Source organism: Cervus canadensis, chromosome 2, assembly GCF_019320065.1.
Source record: "Cervus canadensis isolate Bull #8, Minnesota chromosome 2, ASM1932006v1, whole genome shotgun sequence".
In the NCBI taxonomy this organism is placed as follows: domain Eukaryota; kingdom Metazoa; phylum Chordata; class Mammalia; order Artiodactyla; family Cervidae; genus Cervus; species Cervus canadensis.
In genome coordinates, this window is record NC_057387.1 from 87401344 (window position 1) to 87422204 (window position 20861).

The following is a 20861-nucleotide window of genomic DNA, read 5'->3' on the forward strand; positions in this document are numbered from 1 at the left end:
CTCCAGATCTACTGAATCAGAACCTATAGTTTAAAAAGATCCCCAGGTAATCTGCATGTACAATAAAGCTTGAGAAATACTGGTTTAAGGAGTCATGGGTCTCAGGTTCTTCACCTGTCAAATGGAGGTGATAACCCTTACTTGCCAGGACTACTGTAAAGATTCTTGGTTTACTTAATAGACTTTTAATAGTTGAGATTTTAATGAATGGTAACTCTTATTTAAGAAGGCAATGTAATAAATGGACCGTAGAGCTGGACAAGATAGAATATAAATTCAAGTTCTTTAAAGCTCTGGACCTTCAACAACTCATTTATTTAACTTGAGGTTGAGTTTTCATAACTATCTAATTTAGGGTTAATATCTACCTTCAACAACTTAAACTGTTGTCGTCAGGCTGGGGCACGGCACATAGGAGGCATTCAATAGTGGCAGCCATTCATATACATATTTATATGTATATCCTACTGGCTGGGCCAAACTAGAGTAGTAACAAATGACACTAAGCTGCCTTAGTTCACATGGCCTTCCATCCCAAACCAAAGTGTTACTTCTTGTGGCTCCAGTGTATATTTCACAAGGAGACCCTAAGGACAGCAAAAACGTTTATTTGAAAAAATTACTATGTATTGAAAATATACATTAGAAATTATTACAGACTTCCATAGCATTCCCCTCCCCCACCACAAAAGTAGAAATATCCGCTTGCTATGCTAATGCCATAGGTAAATTCAAACAAAAAGGAAAACATTATCAGCCCCCCTTCCTCATACATTAGCACTGGAGGGGGAGAAGGTCAACTTGTATTTGCCAATCAATACGAATTTAACAAGTCCCAGTCTTCAACAGCAAGACACACATATTTCTGCTTTGAAGACTGTGAAGAGCTGCTCTGTTCCTTCTCTGGCTCCTCGAAAGCTCTCTTCTTGCTCTTCTTTGACTCCTGGCTTGAGAGGGCTTCGTGTTTCAACAGTGGCCCATGGCAGTCCTTCTCTTTATAGAACTGGAGCTTCTCGGAAGAGTTCATGTGGGCCTCTGTCAGGGGATACTTCCCTAAGGCTTCTGTTCGAGCCCTCTTCCCATCTGTAAGGATGACAGAGGGAAGGGTGATGAGCTTACTATGCTGGCTGCTAATACCTGGCCAAGCCCAGAAAAATGATCCAATGGAAGTGACAAGAGGCCCAAACAGGGTGAGTTTGGATTCATTTCCCCCCCTTTTGTGTGCCTTATAAAGTAATTTACAGCATACGCACCAGCACAGGTTGAAGGTATGTACTCACAGAGAGTATCAAAGATTTACAGTCAAATCTGAGATCTGCCACTTCTTGGATAAACGATCATGGGCAAGCAACTTGTCTAAGATTCAGTTTTCTCAGATAGGGATATAAAAACTACTTCATAAGGGTGATGTGAAGCTATAAGAAGTAATATATGGTGCTTAGGACAATGCTTGGTACAACAGTGAAAGCTCAAAAAGTGTCAGCTATTACTACTCAGAATCTGGACTTGACTCTGTCTTCTAAGACAGCCAAGTTTGTAGCACAATTCTAGCAAATGATACACCTTTATTCTATATCTTTTGGCACAGAATAATTTTTTCTTATTTTTCTACTTTTATTCTCTCTTCACTTCAATTTTATCCTTTAACTCCTTTCAGAAAAAATTATGGTAAAATACACATAATATAAATTTAGCATTTTAATCATCTTTAAGTGTACAGTTCTGTGGCACAAAGTACATTCACATTGCTGTATAAACATCACCACCATCCATCTACAGAACTTTTTCAGCTTGGCAAAACTGAAACTTGGTACCTACTAAACAGTAACTCCCTACCACCCCTCACCTCAGTCCCAGCAACCATTATTCCATTTTCTGTCACTATGAACTTGACTACTCTAGGAACCTCGTAAGACTCACACAACATCTGTCCTTTTTATTTTTTGGCCACAGCATGCAGCATGTGGGATCTCAGTTCCCTGACCAGGGATCAAACTGTGCTGGCTGCACTGGAAGTGCAGATTTTTAACCACTGGACCACCAGGGAAGTCCCAACATTTGTCTTCTGTGAGGGGTGTATTTTACTTAGCAGGATGTCCCTATAAATTTCACCCATGTTATAGCAAGTGTTACAATTTCCTTCCTCCTTAAGGCTGAATGATATTCCATTGTATGTAAATACTACATTTTGTTTATCCAGTCATCTGTCAATGGCCAGTTGAGTTGCTTCTCCTTTTGGCTACACTTTAATTCCTTTTTAATATTCTGTATTCTATTTTTGTATCACTGCAAATCTCTTCTGGAACAAGATAGGATATATATAAACACATATGTACATACATACATACGCTTAATAAGTTATTTTCCTGATGCTGGTGCTCAAAGCTAAGTGTGAACTTACACTATAAGCTATATTGACAGAGTATAAATCTTTGCGATCTAATTAAGTCAATGCTATCATAATTAATTTTCCCACTGAGTGAAGATGAGCTAAGTGCCCAAATAATCTAAGGACAAAACACTCCAAAGGAAAGGGAATTTCTCACAGAAGTGGTGAGCTGCTGTTCGAGACTCCAAGGTTTCTTGCGGCTTCATAGCTTCCAAAGTCACACGCTCCCACTGCAGAACAATCTAATAAAATATATTTGGAAAGATGTGAATCCAAACAATATCTCGAGTTTTTAATCTCAAGCCTTCCTTGTTCTCAACCCCTCTTTCCATAAACCAACCCCCCTGTGGTAATCTTGCTTCAGACTACGATGAGTCTCTATTCCAATCTACAAATAAACTGCATGTACTTTACTAAAATTTGAAACCTTAGTTATAATACTTTTCACACATTCCTAGGCCCATTTTCACACCTTAGACTATATCAACTGTAATTCAAACTCTTGTACATGTGTAAAATAACCGCATTTCCATACTCACAGGATACTTCATGATCAGTTTCCATTTTTTAAAACTGCTACAAATGTATTAATATTTTTATTATAAGTTACTACAAATTCTTTTGAAAATCTGGCTTAGTAGAAACTACACATAAATAAAGAAAAGTCAACAATTATTAATATTTCACATATACCATAAGTAACAAGAACTTTAAATTTCACACTTCTCACTATGGTATGCAATGAAATGATCATAAAGACAGACAAACATTTGCAAGACACCGAAACAGCACAACACATAGTTTAGGAAATCAGTTCCAGAATTAGCTCTACCATTTACTAGCCAGGGGACCCTTGGCAAGTGATTTAATGGAGAAATTTTGAGACAGACATGGGGAAGTAAAGGGACTCCTGTTAGATGGCCTCATTTTTCTGTGTCACCTGCTGAGGATGAGGCAGGAGAATGGAGTCAGCCTGAAACAGTTTCAATAAGAGATCAACAGAAGATAGATAAAGCACCGCTGCCACGTCCTAGGGGCCTAGCTGAGGCTGCATGGTGCGAAGCTGTGTGGAGCCTCAACTTACTTTCAGTCCAAGCTGCTAGCTATTTTATTTCATCCTTAGCTCTCCAAGAGAGGGCCTGGTTTCTCCATTTTAGAGATGAATAAACAGAGACCCAAAGCTGCCTTAAGTTGTATACCTATTGGGTTGCCAAGCCAGGACCCCAAACTCAGGTCTCTGAATCTACAGCCTATGCTCTTTCCACAACGTCACCTGCTACCATAACCAAACCACTCCAAGCCTTTATATGACCATTCCATAACTGCCCCAAGTCCACTGGATGTATCCAGAACTCTTTCAGCGCTACAAACTTAGTCTGACAATGGACATGTGTAATGATTTCAGCATGCATTTTCTGGACAAACCTCAAGGTAATCCTGAAACACTGACTCATCAGAACTCCTTCTTGCTTACCTATAAGGAAGTGATGCTATCATGAGGTGGCTGGAAAGGTCCACCACTATGCATTACAGAGTGAAGCCAAGGAAGGATCCAGAACAAAAAGCTCAGTGGGTCCTCCAGGCCTCCTCCAATCAACACTGGTTTAAAGTATCTGAAGGAAACAGGCACCAACCACAGGCAAGCTGGCATCCACTGGTGCTCTACTTGGTTACCTTCTGAGTGCCTACTTGAGTCTGTACTTTACCAACTTGAGGAAGACCATCAAGACGACAAGATAGCATCAAAGGAAAGTTTAGTGAAGAAGCTGGAAGTGGGAGGGCTCCGTCTGCTCAAACTAGCATGGTCTGATCTGAAAATATGGCCTCAATACGTGCCACCAGTGTTTCCACCAGTACATGAAGGGTATCGGCTTCAATAAGTTGCACTAAGTGAACTTCCCTGAATGGGTCATCTAAGACCTCTACCTTCCCAGAAACAATGCTAGCTCTCTGTACATAAAATACAATTTTTAAACTTAAACAAGAAAGAAAGAGAATGGGAGTGCTAAGGATTAAAAAAAAAAAAGACATTTCCTTACTAAGGAGAGTTAAGAAATTTGCCCCCTAAATGGGAAAGAGTTAGACTTGAATTTTTATCAGTGTAACTTGTTCTCTTTTTCTGGTACACACACAGCTAAAAGAATCTCTCCATCTGAAGTGGGATCATACTGTTTTTTCTGCATAGCAATCAAGAATTCATTTATTTTCTGAGTCACTTTATAAGAAGGCATTTTCTTCTAGGTCCAATAAGGATGAAGTACAGTCTAGTGACCAGAGCATGAGATGTACGGACTAGCATCTAACAACTTTTCTCAAGTAACTGGGTTAGTTACAAATCATCAGTGTCTCGAGTCTGACTGAAGATGACAGTTCAGCCAAAGAATACCAAAAGGATTAGCATCTATTCGAGTGTTGAATACGACACTTGGAATTTATTAAGCCATATTAACTGTAGGGGAGAAAAATCTGCCTTACCTGATCAGCCCAGCCCTCTGTCTTGCAGTTACTGTGATCAAATTCCTTCAAAGGCACTTTGGAGTGAACGAGGCCGATGTGGGTCTGAAGCTTGTGTTTGACAGCTTTGATGTCCTAGTAAGGAAAAATAGAACACGAATGCACACACATGGTCAACACTTAACTTGCTCTCAGTAGGAAATAAACACTATCATAGATACCAGCCCTTTCTAAATGTCGACTGGCAGAAGCAAAATATCAAACTGTATGTTTGTGAAAGTAAGAGAAGGGAACAGAAATCCTACCTTGAGTCCCGTCCCAGAGATATCTAAGCAGTTGAGTTTTCTAAAAGAAAAGAGGTATCCAATTCCTGCATCTGTTATCTCAGGGTTACCTAGATGCCAAAAACAAAAGTAACATTCTGTTACAGTTATAAGTATTGTTAAAATGCCAACAATAAGCTCAAGAAAAAAGGCCAAACAATGATAAAATATAAAATATTGAGAGAACAAACTTTTCAGAGTAAATTAAATATGGGAATCTATCTTTCCTATGAAGAGCCACATGAGATGATCCTTAAGATCTTTTATAGCTCTAAACTTCCTAGGAATTAGGGGTTAGCAGAGAAATTAATGAACCAGATAGCTACTACAAAGGGTTTAATTTGGAACCACATGAAAACAGCATATTCTAAACATGAATATTAAACAGGTATATTAGACTTCGTTCATAGACATTTCACCTCCAAAGTAAAATATTTTAATAAGATTTTCAAGGATATTTAGACACAAAGACTATCACTGTCTTACTAACCTGCATTAAAAAAAAAATTATTATTTATTTATTTTTGGCTGTGCTGGGCCTTTGCTGCGGCACGGGTTTTCCTCCAGTTGTGGCAAGGTGGGCTACTCTATAGTCGCAGTGTGCGGGCTGCTCAATGCGGTGGCTTCTCTTGCTGTGGAGCCCAGGTTCTAGGGCATGCAGGCTTCAGCAGCTGTGGTACACGGGCTCAGTAGTTGTGGCCATTGGGCTCCAGAGCACAGGCTCAAGAATTGTGGCACATGGGCTTAGATGCTCAGTGTTATGTGAAATCTCACAAACCTGTATCTCCTGCATTGGCAGGTGGATTCTTTACTACTGAGCCACCAGGGAAGCCCTGCATTTTTTTAAAAAAAAATCCTTTCTTACATGGCATCTTCTCATATTATAGAGCACTGCATTTAGCACTGGGTCCTGAAGAGCATGAGCACAATGCTGGCACACTGCAGACACTCAAAAAAAAATCTGCTAAATGAATACACTTCCCGGGGAGGAAGGGAGGGCGTCATTATTTTCATCTTACAGAAGCCAAAACCAAGGCTCAGAGTTTAAATAACTTGCCCAAGGGCACACAGTAGCAGAGCAAGGAGTGTCCTCTGACTTTAAAGGCCTGCTCTCTCTACTCGACACCAACCATCCTGCCACATATTCAATACATGCTCAGTTAAATCATAACTGATCTTATAATCTTTCTACTACCAGGATCAGTATCTGGTTAATCTTGAGTAAGTATCAAAATTGTCAATTTATCCAGATTTTCACCAAGCAATTATTGATAAAAAATGACCTAGCTGACAGACACTATCAATCAGCAACTCAAAGATAAGTAAAGATGAGCCAAATGTCCTCTATGCTGTGAATATACAGTGAATATGACCTCTCTGCAGAGAATAAGCTGCATCAGTGAATCCATTAGGGCTTTTACTACCCTACAGAGTGGTACCACGGCAGGAAAGGTATCTGGCCAGGAGATAAGAGTCTCCGGCTTTAGTCGTGCTCTGCCACTATCTTGCTGGGGCACCTAAGAATCATCCCTCAATTTTATCACCTCTCAGACAAAGGGGAAGAACTACATGATTTCCAAGTCCATTCTTCCAATATTAATCATCTGTAACTGCTAACAGAACTTACAAGATAAATCTAGCAACGACAGGTTTTCAAGGCCCCTCTTCATCACTCGGACTGGGGCTGTCATTTTCCGCACCCCAGCATCAGATAAACAATTATCCTTCAGGCGGAGTTGAGTTACACTAGGAGACAAAGTCCATGAGCAAATTACTTAAAAAGCATTTGAGAAAGTCAAAATATAAACTTCATTTAAAAATGTATCTTCTAACCCTTGCTATTTCACACTTAATGCATTTAACAGAATTAAAGCTCCTTTGATGCTACTTCAGTTACTATGTGAGGGTTAACTTGAAACCAAAGAAGCATGTAGTACTAGCCTCAGATGGTAGAGGGCACTAAAGGTATATGGAGGAATGAGGTAAGCAGGGACTTTTATTAAGAAGATAAATACACTTGCTTCACACAAAAACTGCATTCTTGACACATGTTGTGTCAAAAACATTCTAAATGTTGGGGCAGTCTGCTAAAGAACTCCTATGAGAATTCTCCATATAAAGCACAATTCTTTCATTCTAATATTTTATAAATCCAATTTTCAGAATGGATTTATAAGGTATAGCCATAAGGCAATCCATTCAGCTAAACTGTACCTGGTGTGTTAATGTGCTCCACTGTCCCACATGCAAGAGATCCGAACTTTTATCAACCTCATGTAAAAATACCTTTCTACAAGGCAGTATGCCGGTCACACTTCCTAGGCAGGCCTGAGGGAAAAGATTAGACTCAGGTTTTTAGTGCTTTTGTCCTTCTGGGTATTTATGAAACCATAAAGGAATCCATCTGACCTTCTCTCTGCAAGCCAGACCAAGATCAGTCGGACTATTTATGAAGGGTGTGAACTGGGTGATTTCTTTAAATTATGGTTCTTGAAAAGAATTTCTATGGCTGTCTTTTAATAGTTCACTTTTTAAATGATTTACAGTTCAATGACGGTTAAAATAGAAAATGATAATGACTGCAAAAATTATGTAACCTCTCATCTCTTGCTAAAATAAATCAGGGCAAAATCATTTTTCAACCCAGGTAGTGTCAAGTACTGTATGTCGAAATAAATTTTATTTAGATAAATGAACCTACTGACTGACTTTCCTGAGTTGTCCAATCAACACTGCTTGTACCAAGTAAATGGAGACTGAAACTGTTTTAGAAAAAAAAGTTAGTAAATAAACACAGGACTGAGAAGTAATTAACATCCTTCCCACTGGATCAACCTTTAAAAAACAATTCATTTACAAATGGTGGAGGGTCAATACCTAGACAGGGCCTCATTGGTGAGATGTTCTAGAAGTTCATGCTCATCTCCAAGCTTGCAACAGGAAAGATCCAGACAGGTCAGCTCCCGGAAAGACTTAATCTCCTCAAGCTTTTCTGAAATCACCAGGTATCTGTCGGGCATGGACAGCAATCATACAGCTTTTCTTTTCCTTCTTTTAAAACATCACCGTGTGTGGTTTTGTAATACATCAACATTCCATCAGGACAAGATACTACGTAATAAGCAGACTTTACTGATTACTATGTAGGCACAGGTTATAAAAACTTTAAATAAATGCATAAACACAAACAAGCAAAGGCAAGACACAAGAGAAAATATCTGCTTTGTTAGAAGTCAGACCTTGGGGTCAGTGTTGGGACTTTTTCAGAGAATTTCCAAACTTTAGGATACTCATAATTTTAACCACTCATTCTTTTAAAGTTGCTTTTTACTTAATGCTAAATATCTAGTGCTTTGAAAACTGGAACAGGCCAAGAATTCTGGGTTCTAACCTGTACATGCCCAACAACATACCACATCAAAGATTTATTTGTCACATCAGGTTTTATCTTCTCTACTTGTTTGAGTAGCTGCCCACTTCCCAGTGCCACGGTTAGCCTGCTAACTTTACTCCAAAGTTATGTGCAGCATGACTATGACAAGAACTCATTCCAAACTAGATGGTTATTAAGACAAACCTGTGAGCATGAACACTTTAATTACACTGGGCACCAGGCCAGACTGCTATCGTGGAGTATCAGAAGGCCTCTGCAGAGGAAGAGAAGATTAAAAAGACACTGCTGTGGTCTCCACCCTGCTTTCTAGTTGTCCATCTATTTCATATGAGGTCAGCAAGAAAAAATGAAAAGGGATTAGAAGTGACAGGAAACAGGAGAGGAGCCTAAAAAAAAAACAGGGAAAGGGAAATGCCTGTGGCAAGAGCATGCCTTTCTCATCCATTTTCCTCATAGATGTCTAGAAGTTTTCATAGTGAGATGGTTCACTAGGATCAGTGGGCTTATATTTAAAAGTGTTCACATTTCTCTTCTGTCACCAGGATCATAATTACCAAAAAGAGCACTGAATAATCCAAGGACAAGAAGGGCGTCAGATCTCTTTTCTGCCTACTTCCAATCAGAATAAGATACATTGAAGCTGATCACTGGCCTGACTGCTGGGTACAGATGGCCAGGGGCATTGATACCCCCTCTAAGCTGCCTGGTGACCAAGCTCAGCTGGGTACACAAATGAGCCTATTTACTCAGACATATTTTAATTACACTGTAAATAAAGCTTCTGTTTTCCATCTTCCAATCACAGAGTTGAAGTGGGTTAATGGGGATTTGGGGGATTAATGGCAATTAGAGAAAGGAAAACACACATCCTTTGATCAATTAACTAAAAGATTTTTAGTAATTGTGAGACACGGGTTATCTGGGAAGGACAAAACGATGCAGAACATGATTCACAAACATTACAAAAATCAAGACTAAGAAATGAAACAAATTGTACAAAGCCACAGACACTACTAGATGCTTATCGAGGACATAAATGAAGCTCTAGGGTTTTGCTGAAAATTAATCGTCCAACTTTCCCTTTAAAAAGTTCAGAAGAATGTAGTGGAGAAGCAACAGAAAGAGCACAGTTTAGTGTCAGACCTACCTGAGTCTGGATTTTAGCAAGGCTAATTGCTTGTGTTACTTAACCTCTGCAAGTCTCAATTTCTCCAGCTAGTAAATGGAGCTGATGATTATTTTCTTTAAGGATTATTAAGAAAATTAGAAAAAAAAAGTTTCAAAAGTAAACGGCATCTTATAGGCCCTCATTAAATGGTGTGTGTGCTTGTACTCAGTCACGTCCGACTCTTTGTGAGGCTATGCACTGTAGCCTGCCAGGCTTCTCTGTCCAGGGGATTTCCCAGGCAGTGATACTGGAGTGTGATGCCATTTCTACCTCCAGGGGGTCTTCCCTACCTGGGTTGAGCCCAAGTCGCCTGTGTCTCCTGCACTGGCAGGCATATTCTTTATCACTGAGGCACCTGGTAGGCCCCATTAAATGGTAGCTATTAAAATTACTTCAGTTACAAAGGGTGATATTATAAGGAAAACATACTTGCCTCCTGTGACCATCAGTGGGGTTAAAAATCAGAGGGAAGAGACGGTTTTATAGGTTGAAACATATAGACAGTTTTCTCCTTTTGGCAGGCAGCTTTGTGACCCAACCCCCAAACAGCAAGTGCCTGCACTTAACCAATTACCTTATTTTTCAATGCTGGTAAAATCTTTGTTGCTGCAGCTTCAGCTGGGAATTGCAAATGCAAACCCAAATCTCCTGCCCTCTTCCTATTTCCCTTCAGGGATTCAAAAGGAGAAGGGACGTTTTCAATCACAACTGAAAATCCTACCCTTATATTTGGATAAGACAGCACTGTCTTATTTCTTATTCAGAATTGTTGAAATAAAATGAGTCAAGAGAGTATTAAAAACGCTTCTTATATTTTTCTGATTATAAGGAAAACATTCCCTGAAAACTAAAATCTAGAAAATTATAAGGAAAATTAATTCCAATTTCAATTTCATTATCTAAATTACATTTCAGTGAGCTTCCCTCTTTTTCCCCCTATATATGCAATGCATATAAAATTTTCTATTTTTTTCACAAACAAAATTGGGATCATATATGTAATTTTAACTATTCTTTTTAATTTGTTATATAATTAACATTTTACCACATCATTTTAAATGATCTTTGGATATTATCTTAACAGTTACACGATTACTTAATTTCCTCTAGTTGGATATTTGGCTTCCAGGTTGTCACTATTACAACTAGTACTACACTGAACATCCTTATGTAAAGTATTTGTTCTGATATTTGATTATCACATTAGAAATTAGAACAAACTCTTAATAAATGGAATTGCTGAGTCAAACAAAGGATACAGGTACTTTTAAGGCTTCTGCTACATACTGCCAAGTTGCTTTCCAGAAATGCTACATTATGTGCTCATTAAATGTGAATGAAAGTGCTATTCTCATCCAATTTGACCAGTGGAACAGTATGCAAACATCACATGGCATAAAAAGCATTTTCCCCATTGTGAGGAATACCTAAGCTATAATGGTAAATGGAGGAAAAAGCAAAATACAAGTTATAGAGTATATTCACAAATGGACAAAGATACATTATTTGAAAATAATTACCATGAATGATCTCCAGTATTCTTGCCTGGGAAATTCCACGGAGGGAGATGCCTGGCAAGCTACAGCCCCATGGGAATGCAAAGAGTCTGACATGACTTAGCAACTAAACCACCACCACCATGAATGATGGAATTATAAACTTTAAAAGTTTTATGTTTCTCAAACAGTATGTATTTGCCTTTATAAAATAGTTTTAAGGCAATGTTTGTATCCTATTTTTCATTGTTCTAATTTTTCCACAATGAACATAAATAACTTGGAATAAAAAATGAAGGAGTAAAACGTACTTTCTCCCTTCTTTTTATCATATGCCTTTTGGTTCAGTTCAGCCGCTCAGTTGTGTCCAACTCTTTGCTACCCCACGAACCACAGTACGCCAGGCCTCCCTGTCCATCACCAACTCCTGGAGTTCACCCAAACTCATGTCCATTGAGTTGGTGATGCCATCCAACCATCTCATCCTCTGTCGTCCCCTTCTCCTCCTGCCCTCAATCTTTCCCAGCATCAGGTGGCCAAAGTACTGGAGTCTCAGCTTCAACATCAGTCCTTCCAATGAACACCCAGGACTGATCTCTTTTAGGATGGACTGGTTGGATCTCCTTGCAGTCCAAGGGACTCTCAAGAGTCTTCTCCAACACCACAGTTCAAAAGCATCGATTCTTCAGTACTCAGCTTTCTTTATAGTCCAACTCTCACATCCATACATGACCACTGGAAAAACCATAGCCTTGACTAGAAGGACCTCTGTGGACAAAGTAGTATCTCTGCTTTTTAATATGCTGTCTAGGTTGATCATAACTTTCCTTCCAAGGAGCAAGTGTCTTTTAATTTCATGGCTGCAGTCACCATCTGCAGTGATTTTGGAGCCCCCCAAAAATAAAGCCAGCCACTGTTTCCCCATCTATTTGCCATGAAGTGATGGGACTGGATGCCAAAATCTTAGTTTTCTAAATGTTGAGCTTTAATCCAACTTTTTCACTCTCCTTTCACTTTCATCAAGAGGCTCTTTAGTTCTTCTTCACTTTCTGCCATAAGGATGGTGTTATCCGCATATCTGAGGCTATTGCTATTTCCCCTAGCAAACTTGATTCCAGCTTGTGCTTCTTCCAGCCTAGCGTTTCTCATGATGTACTCTGCATATAAGTTAAATAAGCAGGGTGACAATATACAGCCTCGATGTACTCCTTTTCCTATTTGGAACCAGTCTATGGTTCCATGTCCAGTTCTAACTGTTGCTTCCTGACCTGCATACAGGTTTCTCAAGAGGCAGGTCAGGTGGTCTGGTATTCCCACCTCTTTCAGAATTTCCCACAGTTTATTGTGATCCACACAGTCAAAGGCTTTGGCATAGTTAATAAAACAGAAATAGATGTTTTTCTGGAACTCTCTTGCTTTTCTGATGATGATCCAGCAATGTTGGCAATCTGATTTCTGGTTCCTCTGCCTTTTCTAAAACCAGCTTGAACATCTGGAAGTTCATGGTTCATGTATTGCTGAAGCCTGGCTTGGAGAATTTTGAGGATTACTTTACTAGCGTGTGAGATGAGTGCAACTGTGCGGTAGTTTGAGCATACTTTGGCATTGCCTTTCTTTGGGACTGGAATGAAAACTGATCTTTTCCAGTCCTGTGGCCACTGCTGGAGTTTTCCAAATTTGCTGACATATTGAGAACAGCACTTTCATGGCATCATCTTTTAGGATTTGAAATAGCTCAACTGGATTCCATGACCTCCACTAGCTTTGTTTATAGTGATGCTTCCTAAGGCCCATTTCACTTCGCATTCCAGGATGTCTGGCTCTAGGTGAGTGATCACACCATTATGATTATCTGGGTTGTGACGATCTTTTTTGTACAGTTCTTCTGTGTATTCTTGCCACCTCTTCTTAATATCTTCTGCTTCTGTTAGGTCCATACCATTTCTGTCCTTTATTGAGCCCATCTTTGCATGAAATATTCCCTTGATATCTCTAATTTTCTTGAAGAGATCTCTAGTCTTTCCCATTTTATTGTTTCCTCTATGTCTGTGCATTGATCGCTTTTGGTTAGCCTTGTTTTAATGGTCATATTGATTGTGCATCTTAATAGTAAGCTGCCTTTCACATTTTGAATGACAAAAATTCATATAACGGTATACTATACAGCTATTTTAAAAATCTACACATATTGATGGCAAATAATTTTGAAAATATGTGAAAGAGCAAAGTGATTAAGAGTGTGAGCACTGTGTTGCGTTTGTAAAATGAAGAGGCGAGCTATACATGCATGGGTATGTACAGAGTATTTCTGGAATTATGTAAAGAAAACTGATAACAGTAGGTGTCTCTGGGAAAGAGCAAAGGAGAGAGACTGGAGGAAGGCTTATGTTTCACTTTATACCCTTTTGTGTTTGTGTTTAAGTCCTTTTCTGTGTGATTTTTTTCAAGTTTTTCTTTTTAATTAGTAGATGCCTTGAAAGCTATTTTTCATGATAGTGGTGTAAAAAATTTAAATAAGTCAATAGAAGTATATGAGCAAAGGCAATCATTAAGAGAAAACATATGCTCTGTTAGAAAATAGACAGTGGTTCTTGTGTTGGGACCTTACTGAAAACTTCCAAACTTTAAGACACTTGAAATTTTAATCACCTCTTCTTTGAAAGCTGCTTTTTAGCTAATGTTCAATATCCAGTGGTCTGAAAACTGGAATGGAGATGAGAACTCTGGGTACTAATCTTCACATCCCCGAAGAGTACACCAAGAGATATTTGACAGATCACATCTTGTCTTTCCTATTTTCTCCTACTAGAAAAGCTTGTAGATGAGTATTTTCTATCTAATGAAAGAGCTGTGGCAATGAACTAATCCTTATCAAGTGTTTTCAAAATAAATAAATTAAAAAACAAAAACACTAACAAAAACAAAAAACAAAATAAAGCTAAGTGTTGTCTGGGAGGGTGAGGGAAGGGAGAAAGACAATGACTTTTCTCAAAATGGCCTACCACTTCGTGTTTGAAAATTCTAAATTCAAGTGCTGTTTGATGGGGGAACCCCCCAAGCCCACTAAGTCCCAGAACCTGACAGAATTGACACACCCAATAAAATACTCACCATCATAATCAGAACACCCACCTGTTTCGCAAACACAAGGAGCAAAGCACCAGACTTCCATAGGCCTCAGTGAATTTCTGTAAAGCCCTCAGCCCCGCACCGGGCTCTGTAAATTTCTGTCTGGCTTCAGCAGCAGAGAACAGCTTTTCAGCAATCTGCTCAGGAAAGCCGATAAGGGAATCAATGTGGTCAACATTGTCAGAGATGAAGCCCAGGACAAGGCTGAAGAGGGATTTTGCAGAGTACCGAAGATTTCCCTCCCGGGTGTATGTGAAGATGAAATGATCAGTCTTCTCTTTCCGTGCAGTGTCATCTTCCCTGTTCATGCAAAGCTCCACAGAAAAGCCTTTGGGAAACAGTCTGAAAGGCCTTGGTTTCTTCTGGATGATGTTGCTCTTAACATCATCCAATGCCAGATTGACCATGTGCAGTTGCCCATTTTCTCGCACGTAGATGGGCCCTGAGTCCAGATGGTTTTCTGAGTTGAGGTAGTAAGACATTGCCTTGGTTGTGACTGTAAAAGCAAGGTACAAGGGAAGAAAACCCAATTAAAATGCCATTTGTAAAATGTAACTTCACCATGCTGTGCCCAGAGCTTTATGAGCCTACCAGGCAGGCCCTCTGGCTGCTTTGGGGAATCAAAGCTCACCAGTTGCCTGTGAACCCTGGCATACCTTGACCTGGAATGCCCATTCCTACTCTTCCCCTTTTCTTGTCTGTCTGGTGAACGCCTATTCATCTTTCAAAAACCAGCTCAAATCTCATTTCTAAAATTCACTCTAGGGTTTCCCTGGTGGTTCAGTGGTTAAGAAACTGCCTGCCTATGCAGGGGGCATGGTTTCAATCCCTGGTCTAGGAAGATTCCACATGCCTCAGGGCAACTAACCCATGTACTCCAACTACTGAGCCCGCATATCCTACAGTCCATGCTTCTCAACAGAAGAAGCCACCATGGTGAGAAGCCTGAGCACCACAACAAGAGAGTAGCCCCAGCTCACCACAACTAGAGAAAAGTCCACTTAGCAACGAAGACCCAGCACAGCCAAAAATAAATAAGTAAATAAATAAATAAAATTCACTCTAAGAGAGTTATCATAGAAGTGGAAGACAGTCCCTGGCAAGGCAAGTCATGGTAGCACAGCTGACATTAGCAAAACAACTGAAAATAATCCCAGGGTCCAACAAGGGTGTTATTACATAAATACACATTTATGTACATCCTATATCCACACCATGGAATGTTATGCATCCATCAAAATTCTAAAATTTTTATTGACTTGCAAGTTACAAATATTAATAGTAATATGTAGAATTTACTATTTGTATTTTAAAATATGTTTTCACACAGAACAAATGCTAGAAACTAGTAACTCCCTTCCTTGCTACCCTGGCACCTTCCACACATTTCTTTATTATACTTGGCTCGCATTTTTGCTACTGATTTATTTCTAGGCATGTTCTGCTGATTTGAGCTCCTTCAGAGCAGACAGCATGTTTAATTCATTCACCCTAACATAGTGCTCTGGCATGTGATGGTCCCTGAGTAGACAGTCATGGAACTAAAGTTTACTCTTTTGCAAAACTTTACAGAGAACACAAGCAACACATTTTTTTGGTGGTTTTTTTTTTTTTTTTTTTGATCCACAAATGCCTCTATCACAAGACCTAACTAAAAGCTATTAAGCTGAGATGCTAGATTCAAGGGCTAGAATAGTTAGCTCTCGTTCCTTAATTTCTTCAGTTAACTGGCACTTCTGAGGTAAGGCAAAATATCAAAAACAGCAGGGTATTTATGCAATCATGTGGATGACATTTTATGCCCAAGTACTAACTGGAATAAATATTTGCTTTCCTGAGGAACCATGAGATTTCAAAAATATTTGAGAAACTGCCATGCTAAATAAAATGGAGTATGATTATCACTGCTACAATTTGTAGGTAAAATTTAATGTAATACAGGTCAAATAGCTGCTATTATCTCTAAAAGACTGATTGACTTTTAGAGTGAACCAACCCAGCTTTGTCTGCATTAATGCAGGGCTAGAATGTAGCTCTGAATTCAGCCACTTAAAAGTGTCAATCAATCAAGTCAGTGATCAAAAATGCTGAGGCTGGGAAGATCAAACAGTGATCCTGTTGTAGGCATCAGTATGATCCATGTTTCTCCAGAGGATAATTATGTGTGTAAAAGTACACCAGAAAAGAGGGCCCTGCCACGCCACACCCAAGAGCCTCATTCTTTCCTGCTCATCTTATGCCTTACTCTCCGGCCAAGCCATACTACCCAGATTAAGTTGGCTGTGTTCTCTCGTCCCACTGGCCTTTGCACATCCTGCTCCCTTTGGCTGGAACATCCTTCTCAGCTTCCCTGACCTAGGTGATTCCTAGTTCTCATTAACAGCTAGCTCAACCACATCCCTCTCCTGGGAAAACTTCCTAATCCCTGTACTAGTGCACATGTCTGTCTGGTTTTTCCAGAGCACCAATGTCTCTTTCTATATAGCACTTAGCACTGTGTACTGTCTGTTCACTTGTTAGTATTTTCAAAGTTGTGAGCTCTTTGAGGGCAAGGCACTTGTTTGATTCATCTCTCTTTTTTCAGGCCAACACAATGCCTAGCTTGAGTAAGCCCTCAGTAGATATTTGCTGAACCAAATGACAGGAAGAGTGGGACCTCAAAAGAACAGACTTAGGGCTCTGAGCTGCAGGGCCTGCTGATACTGTTGCTAGGAGCCAGCTCCTCTTCCAGGCAACAGCTGCAGGCTCCTCCCCCAACTCGCCAGACCCTTCTGCAGGTGGTGGAAGCAAAGAGGATTATGGGAGTATATTGTTACTGGTACTACCAGAGAGGGGGGAAAAAAAGAATCTAAAAAACAGAAGAAAAAAAAATCCTGTCACAGTGCCAACTCTCATAACCCATACTCTTCCCAGCCAGCATTCAGTGCCTCTCCTAAGGTGATAATTTTACTTATTCTAAGCTTTTCTTCCAGGAGTAAGCACGTGGTTCCTTCAGTCTCACAGAGTTTAATCCTGATGAGGAGACAAAGCAGATCCCCTTTGGTCTTGTCCTTTGGACTTGAACATTCATAGTCCTTCTCTACCTGTAGACCTGGAAGGACATACCAAGCACAGCCTCACGTAAGACTGACCTGATTTTAAAAGTGGAAAGACAAAATTCTATGGAAGTTAACATAAGGAATCAGCACACTATAAACCCCCTGGCAATGAAACAGGGTCTGCTCATATGTAGCACCCCTAGCCATCACTCCTAATAGTGCCGCCCATAGATTCTAGGGTAAAACGGACAAATGGATGAATGGAGGACCACTTCCGGTGAAAACCAGAAAACTGATTCCATCCAGCAAAGGGCACATGAGGTTGGGGACCAAAGTGAAGATGCTAACCCAGGCTGCCCAAAATCCCAGCAGCTTCTGCTTTCATGGATTTTTTTTTTTTTTTTTTAAGAACTTGGTTTCCTGATCAGGAATTCAACCTGCACCCCTGCATTGAGAATCCAGAGTCTTAACCACTGGACTGCCAGGGAAGTCTCACATGAATCATTTTCAAAGCAGACATAGTTCTGGCTATATTTTACCTTTACTTTTTTACTTAAATTACTCATCAAATGCCAAGGGCTCTCTGTTCTTCAACTATGGTACCTGAGAAACAGACCATGATCAGGAAATTCCAGTGACCTTTGATTTCTACTACTAAATTTGTGCATCTTGCTCCCAACAAGGAGCAAGCTTCCTAAGAGTTTGTGAGGTACCATAAAATGACCTAAGAATTATATTAATGTTTAAGCCTTTCAAAGTTAAGAACTGTAAAGGCAAGAAAATTCCAAAGTTTCTGTAATTTGGCTCTACTTGTTCCTGGCTATTACACAGAGTGGTCTATTAGAAGGCAGTCCCTCAGGAGACAGAGCCTGTTCTATATCATGGCAAAAATCCTACACGAACTGGAAAATTAAAGTAATTAGTATGTGAAAGAATAACAATGTTCAGTGAAGGTCTGCATTAGCTATATTTCATATTAGAGCAACAGAATAACAAGGTAGCCTCTGATAGTTTTCCAGCCTGTCTCTGGAAAGGTGGTTCTGTAACCTATAAAATCTCATAGAAAACTATTACAATAGTACATGTTCTAGTATTTGGTCACCACAAATGAGCCAAAGTTACCATGAACATGTCATTTCATCAAATGAATAAAATGTAGCCTTAGTACATTAAAAATTCATTTCTCTACTGCCTCTTTGAATAAGAGGCAAGATAAAATAAGTGATAACTAAACATGACTTTTTAGAACTTGAAGTCAGTTCACCAAGCAAGAACCTTGACAATCCAGTAGAGGGAACTGGAAAGATGGGAGTCAGGGAAGCAGACTACAGGAGGCAATTAAAATTGTTACCTGAGCCTACAGTTATGCAATTTGAAAAGAAAAAGAAGAAAACACCTAACTTTAGTAGGTAAAGTAAGGTAGCAATCTCTCAGAAATAATAAACCATAGTAAGACTATGATGATAATAATAGTGGGTGTGATAGCTCCCACTGAGTTGCCAAGCACTGTTAGGTACTATATTAAAGGCAATTCTCAACAATCCAATGAGGTAAGGTTTGCCATTTATTAGATAAAAGGGCTCAGAGACTAAAAGTAACTTACTTAAGAAACAGAACTACTAAGTGGCAGGGCCAGAATTCAATCTCAAAGCTGTATCACTCCAAAGCTCAAGCTCTTTCCACTGCATGATGCTGTCTCTCAAGAATAAAAATATGACATCAGCTTTAAGGATAAAAAAAAATGTTAAAAATTAATCTCACCCACCTGTTTGAACCCTCTGGTATTCACTGACTCAAGATGGGGAGGGGGGAGCTGAGAGAGGGCAGAGATAAAAAAAAAACAGTGGACATCTGAGAAAAGAGTTGGTGGGAACTGAGCCAGGACAATAGCTACACTGAGGCTTTCCCTCTTTCCTCTGCCAGGGCAGAAATCACCCATATCCACACACCAGGAAAACATCTGTCACTCCATGGCCTTCATCCCAAGGCTGCAGACACCCTCGGTTTATTTGAAAATGCAGTATTCTTAAGCAAATGTCTAACATAAAAACATGAATGGAAACTAGTTCCAAACCACCAATAACCAAGTAACAATCTTAGGTTTATTGTTCTGGATCACCACCATTTTTCAAACCACCAATAACCAAGTAAGAATCTTAGGTTTATTGCTCTGGATCACCACCATTATTCAATTTTCAATTCGTTTCTTTTGTTTTATAACTTGCACTTGCTCACCTGCCTTCTCTCCCATACCTAACTCCTTATTTGCCTCTTAGGAGAGGCCAATCTCTCCTACATCCTGACATCTGACAGTTTTTCTACCTGCCAACTGTAGAGCTTCTCACACAAAATCCAATCTCCGCACCAAAAATCCTAATCCTCTCCTTTCACCCACTCCCAACTCCCCGGCCCTCAACTCTCAAACCTCACGCCCTTCCAATCTTTCCACGATCCTTCTGAATGTGGCTCCCGGTGGCCCAGATCCAATCACACCTTCACCTGGCTCTCCCTCCTTCCACCGCACCATTCCACCCCCACCCTCCCTAACCCCCCTGCAACTCTTTCTCTGTCCTTTATCACGTAGTCTTCCCTTCCTCCTATTTTCTGAGATTCCCTCTCCTGGGACTCCAAACTCTCCATCTTTTTCTTCGTCTTCTGCCCTCAACCTTCAAAACCTCCTTCCTTCACGACTCACAATGTCCAACTTCACAGTCCACAGCCCCAACTTTTCTCCCTTGCCCCCTCAACCCCACCCCTCTCTTATTCCAATCCTAGATCCTTTACTCCTAGCACTCCTCAAATCCCATTCCTTCTCCCCCTTCCCAGGACTGCAATTCTCCATTTTTCTATAAATTCCCAGGCGTGACCCTCCCCAAGTGCACCCAAGCTAATCCTGCTCCCTCTTCCCACCCAGGCCCCGAACGAACCTCAGTTCTCACACGCCCCATACCCTAGCCCAGCATCAACTCCACCCTTAAACCCATTTCTGACACCCCTAGATCCTCACCCTCACACCTTTCACCCAACCACACCCCAGCTCCGACCCTCTCGGTCTTCCCCTCCCCCCTCCCACCCCTCCCTCAAACTACACCCGCCCCCACTCGCAGCCCCGGGCTCCTTGAGCGGCCCAGCCCGCGGCCGCCACCTACCTGTGCCCCTGTCTGGGGCAGCCAGCGGCAGCTCCTCTGTGGCGGCTCCCTCCTCCTGCCGCGCGGCTGAGGCGGGGAAGCGGTTCCGCGCCCCCGGCACTAAGCTAGGGAGGGTGGGACACAGAGTGGGCGGGAGGAAGGAGGGGGCTGGGGGCGACCTGGCGCCGTGAGACCGCGGGGCCAGCGGGGGTGGGGTGGGGAAGACTGGGCAGGGGAGGCGCGCTTGCGCGAGACCCGGCATGAGGGGCGGGGGCGGGCTTGGAGGCGGGGCCGGGCCCAAGGCCGGCGACCTGAGGACCGAGGGCTCCGAGCTGGGAGATA

The 20861-nt window shown here is 40.8% G+C and overlaps 1 protein-coding gene across 2 annotated transcripts; it reads right to left on the bottom strand.

The window, feature by feature from the left end:
* Positions 1-592: 592 nt before the first annotated feature.
* Positions 593-20750, bottom strand: LRRC42 (leucine rich repeat containing 42). Of its 2 annotated transcripts, XM_043461247.1 has the most exons (9): positions 20541-20647; positions 19157-19204; positions 14357-14849; positions 8044-8175; positions 6794-6912; positions 5149-5237; positions 4865-4978; positions 2547-2631; positions 593-1083 (listed from the first exon to the last, which is right to left on the bottom strand). In XM_043461247.1, the coding sequence occupies exons 3-9, from the start codon at positions 14833-14835 to the stop codon at positions 815-817; spliced, it is 1287 nt and encodes a 428-aa protein (XP_043317182.1). In that variant the 5' UTR covers positions 14836-14849; positions 19157-19204; positions 20541-20647; the 3' UTR covers positions 593-814. The 2 variants fall into 2 exon arrangements, with proteins under 2 accessions (XP_043317182.1, XP_043317181.1); XM_043461246.1 differs by lacking the exon at positions 19157-19204 and having other exon boundaries at positions 20541-20750.
* Between the last annotated feature and the right edge of the window lie 111 nt (positions 20751-20861).

Coding starts and splice junctions, on each gene's coding strand:
- LRRC42 (XM_043461246.1), bottom strand. CDS start 14,835: ATGTCTTACTACCTCAACTCAGAAAACCATCTGGACTCAGGGCCCATC. Junction 8,176..14,356: donor TCCTTGTGTTTGCGAAACAG/GTGGGTGTTCTG, acceptor CATGCCCGACAG/ATACCTGGTGATTTCAGAAA. Junction 2,632..4,864: donor CAGAGGGCTGGGCTGATCAG/GTAAGGCAGATT, acceptor ATATTTTATTAG/ATTGTTCTGCAGTGGGAGCG.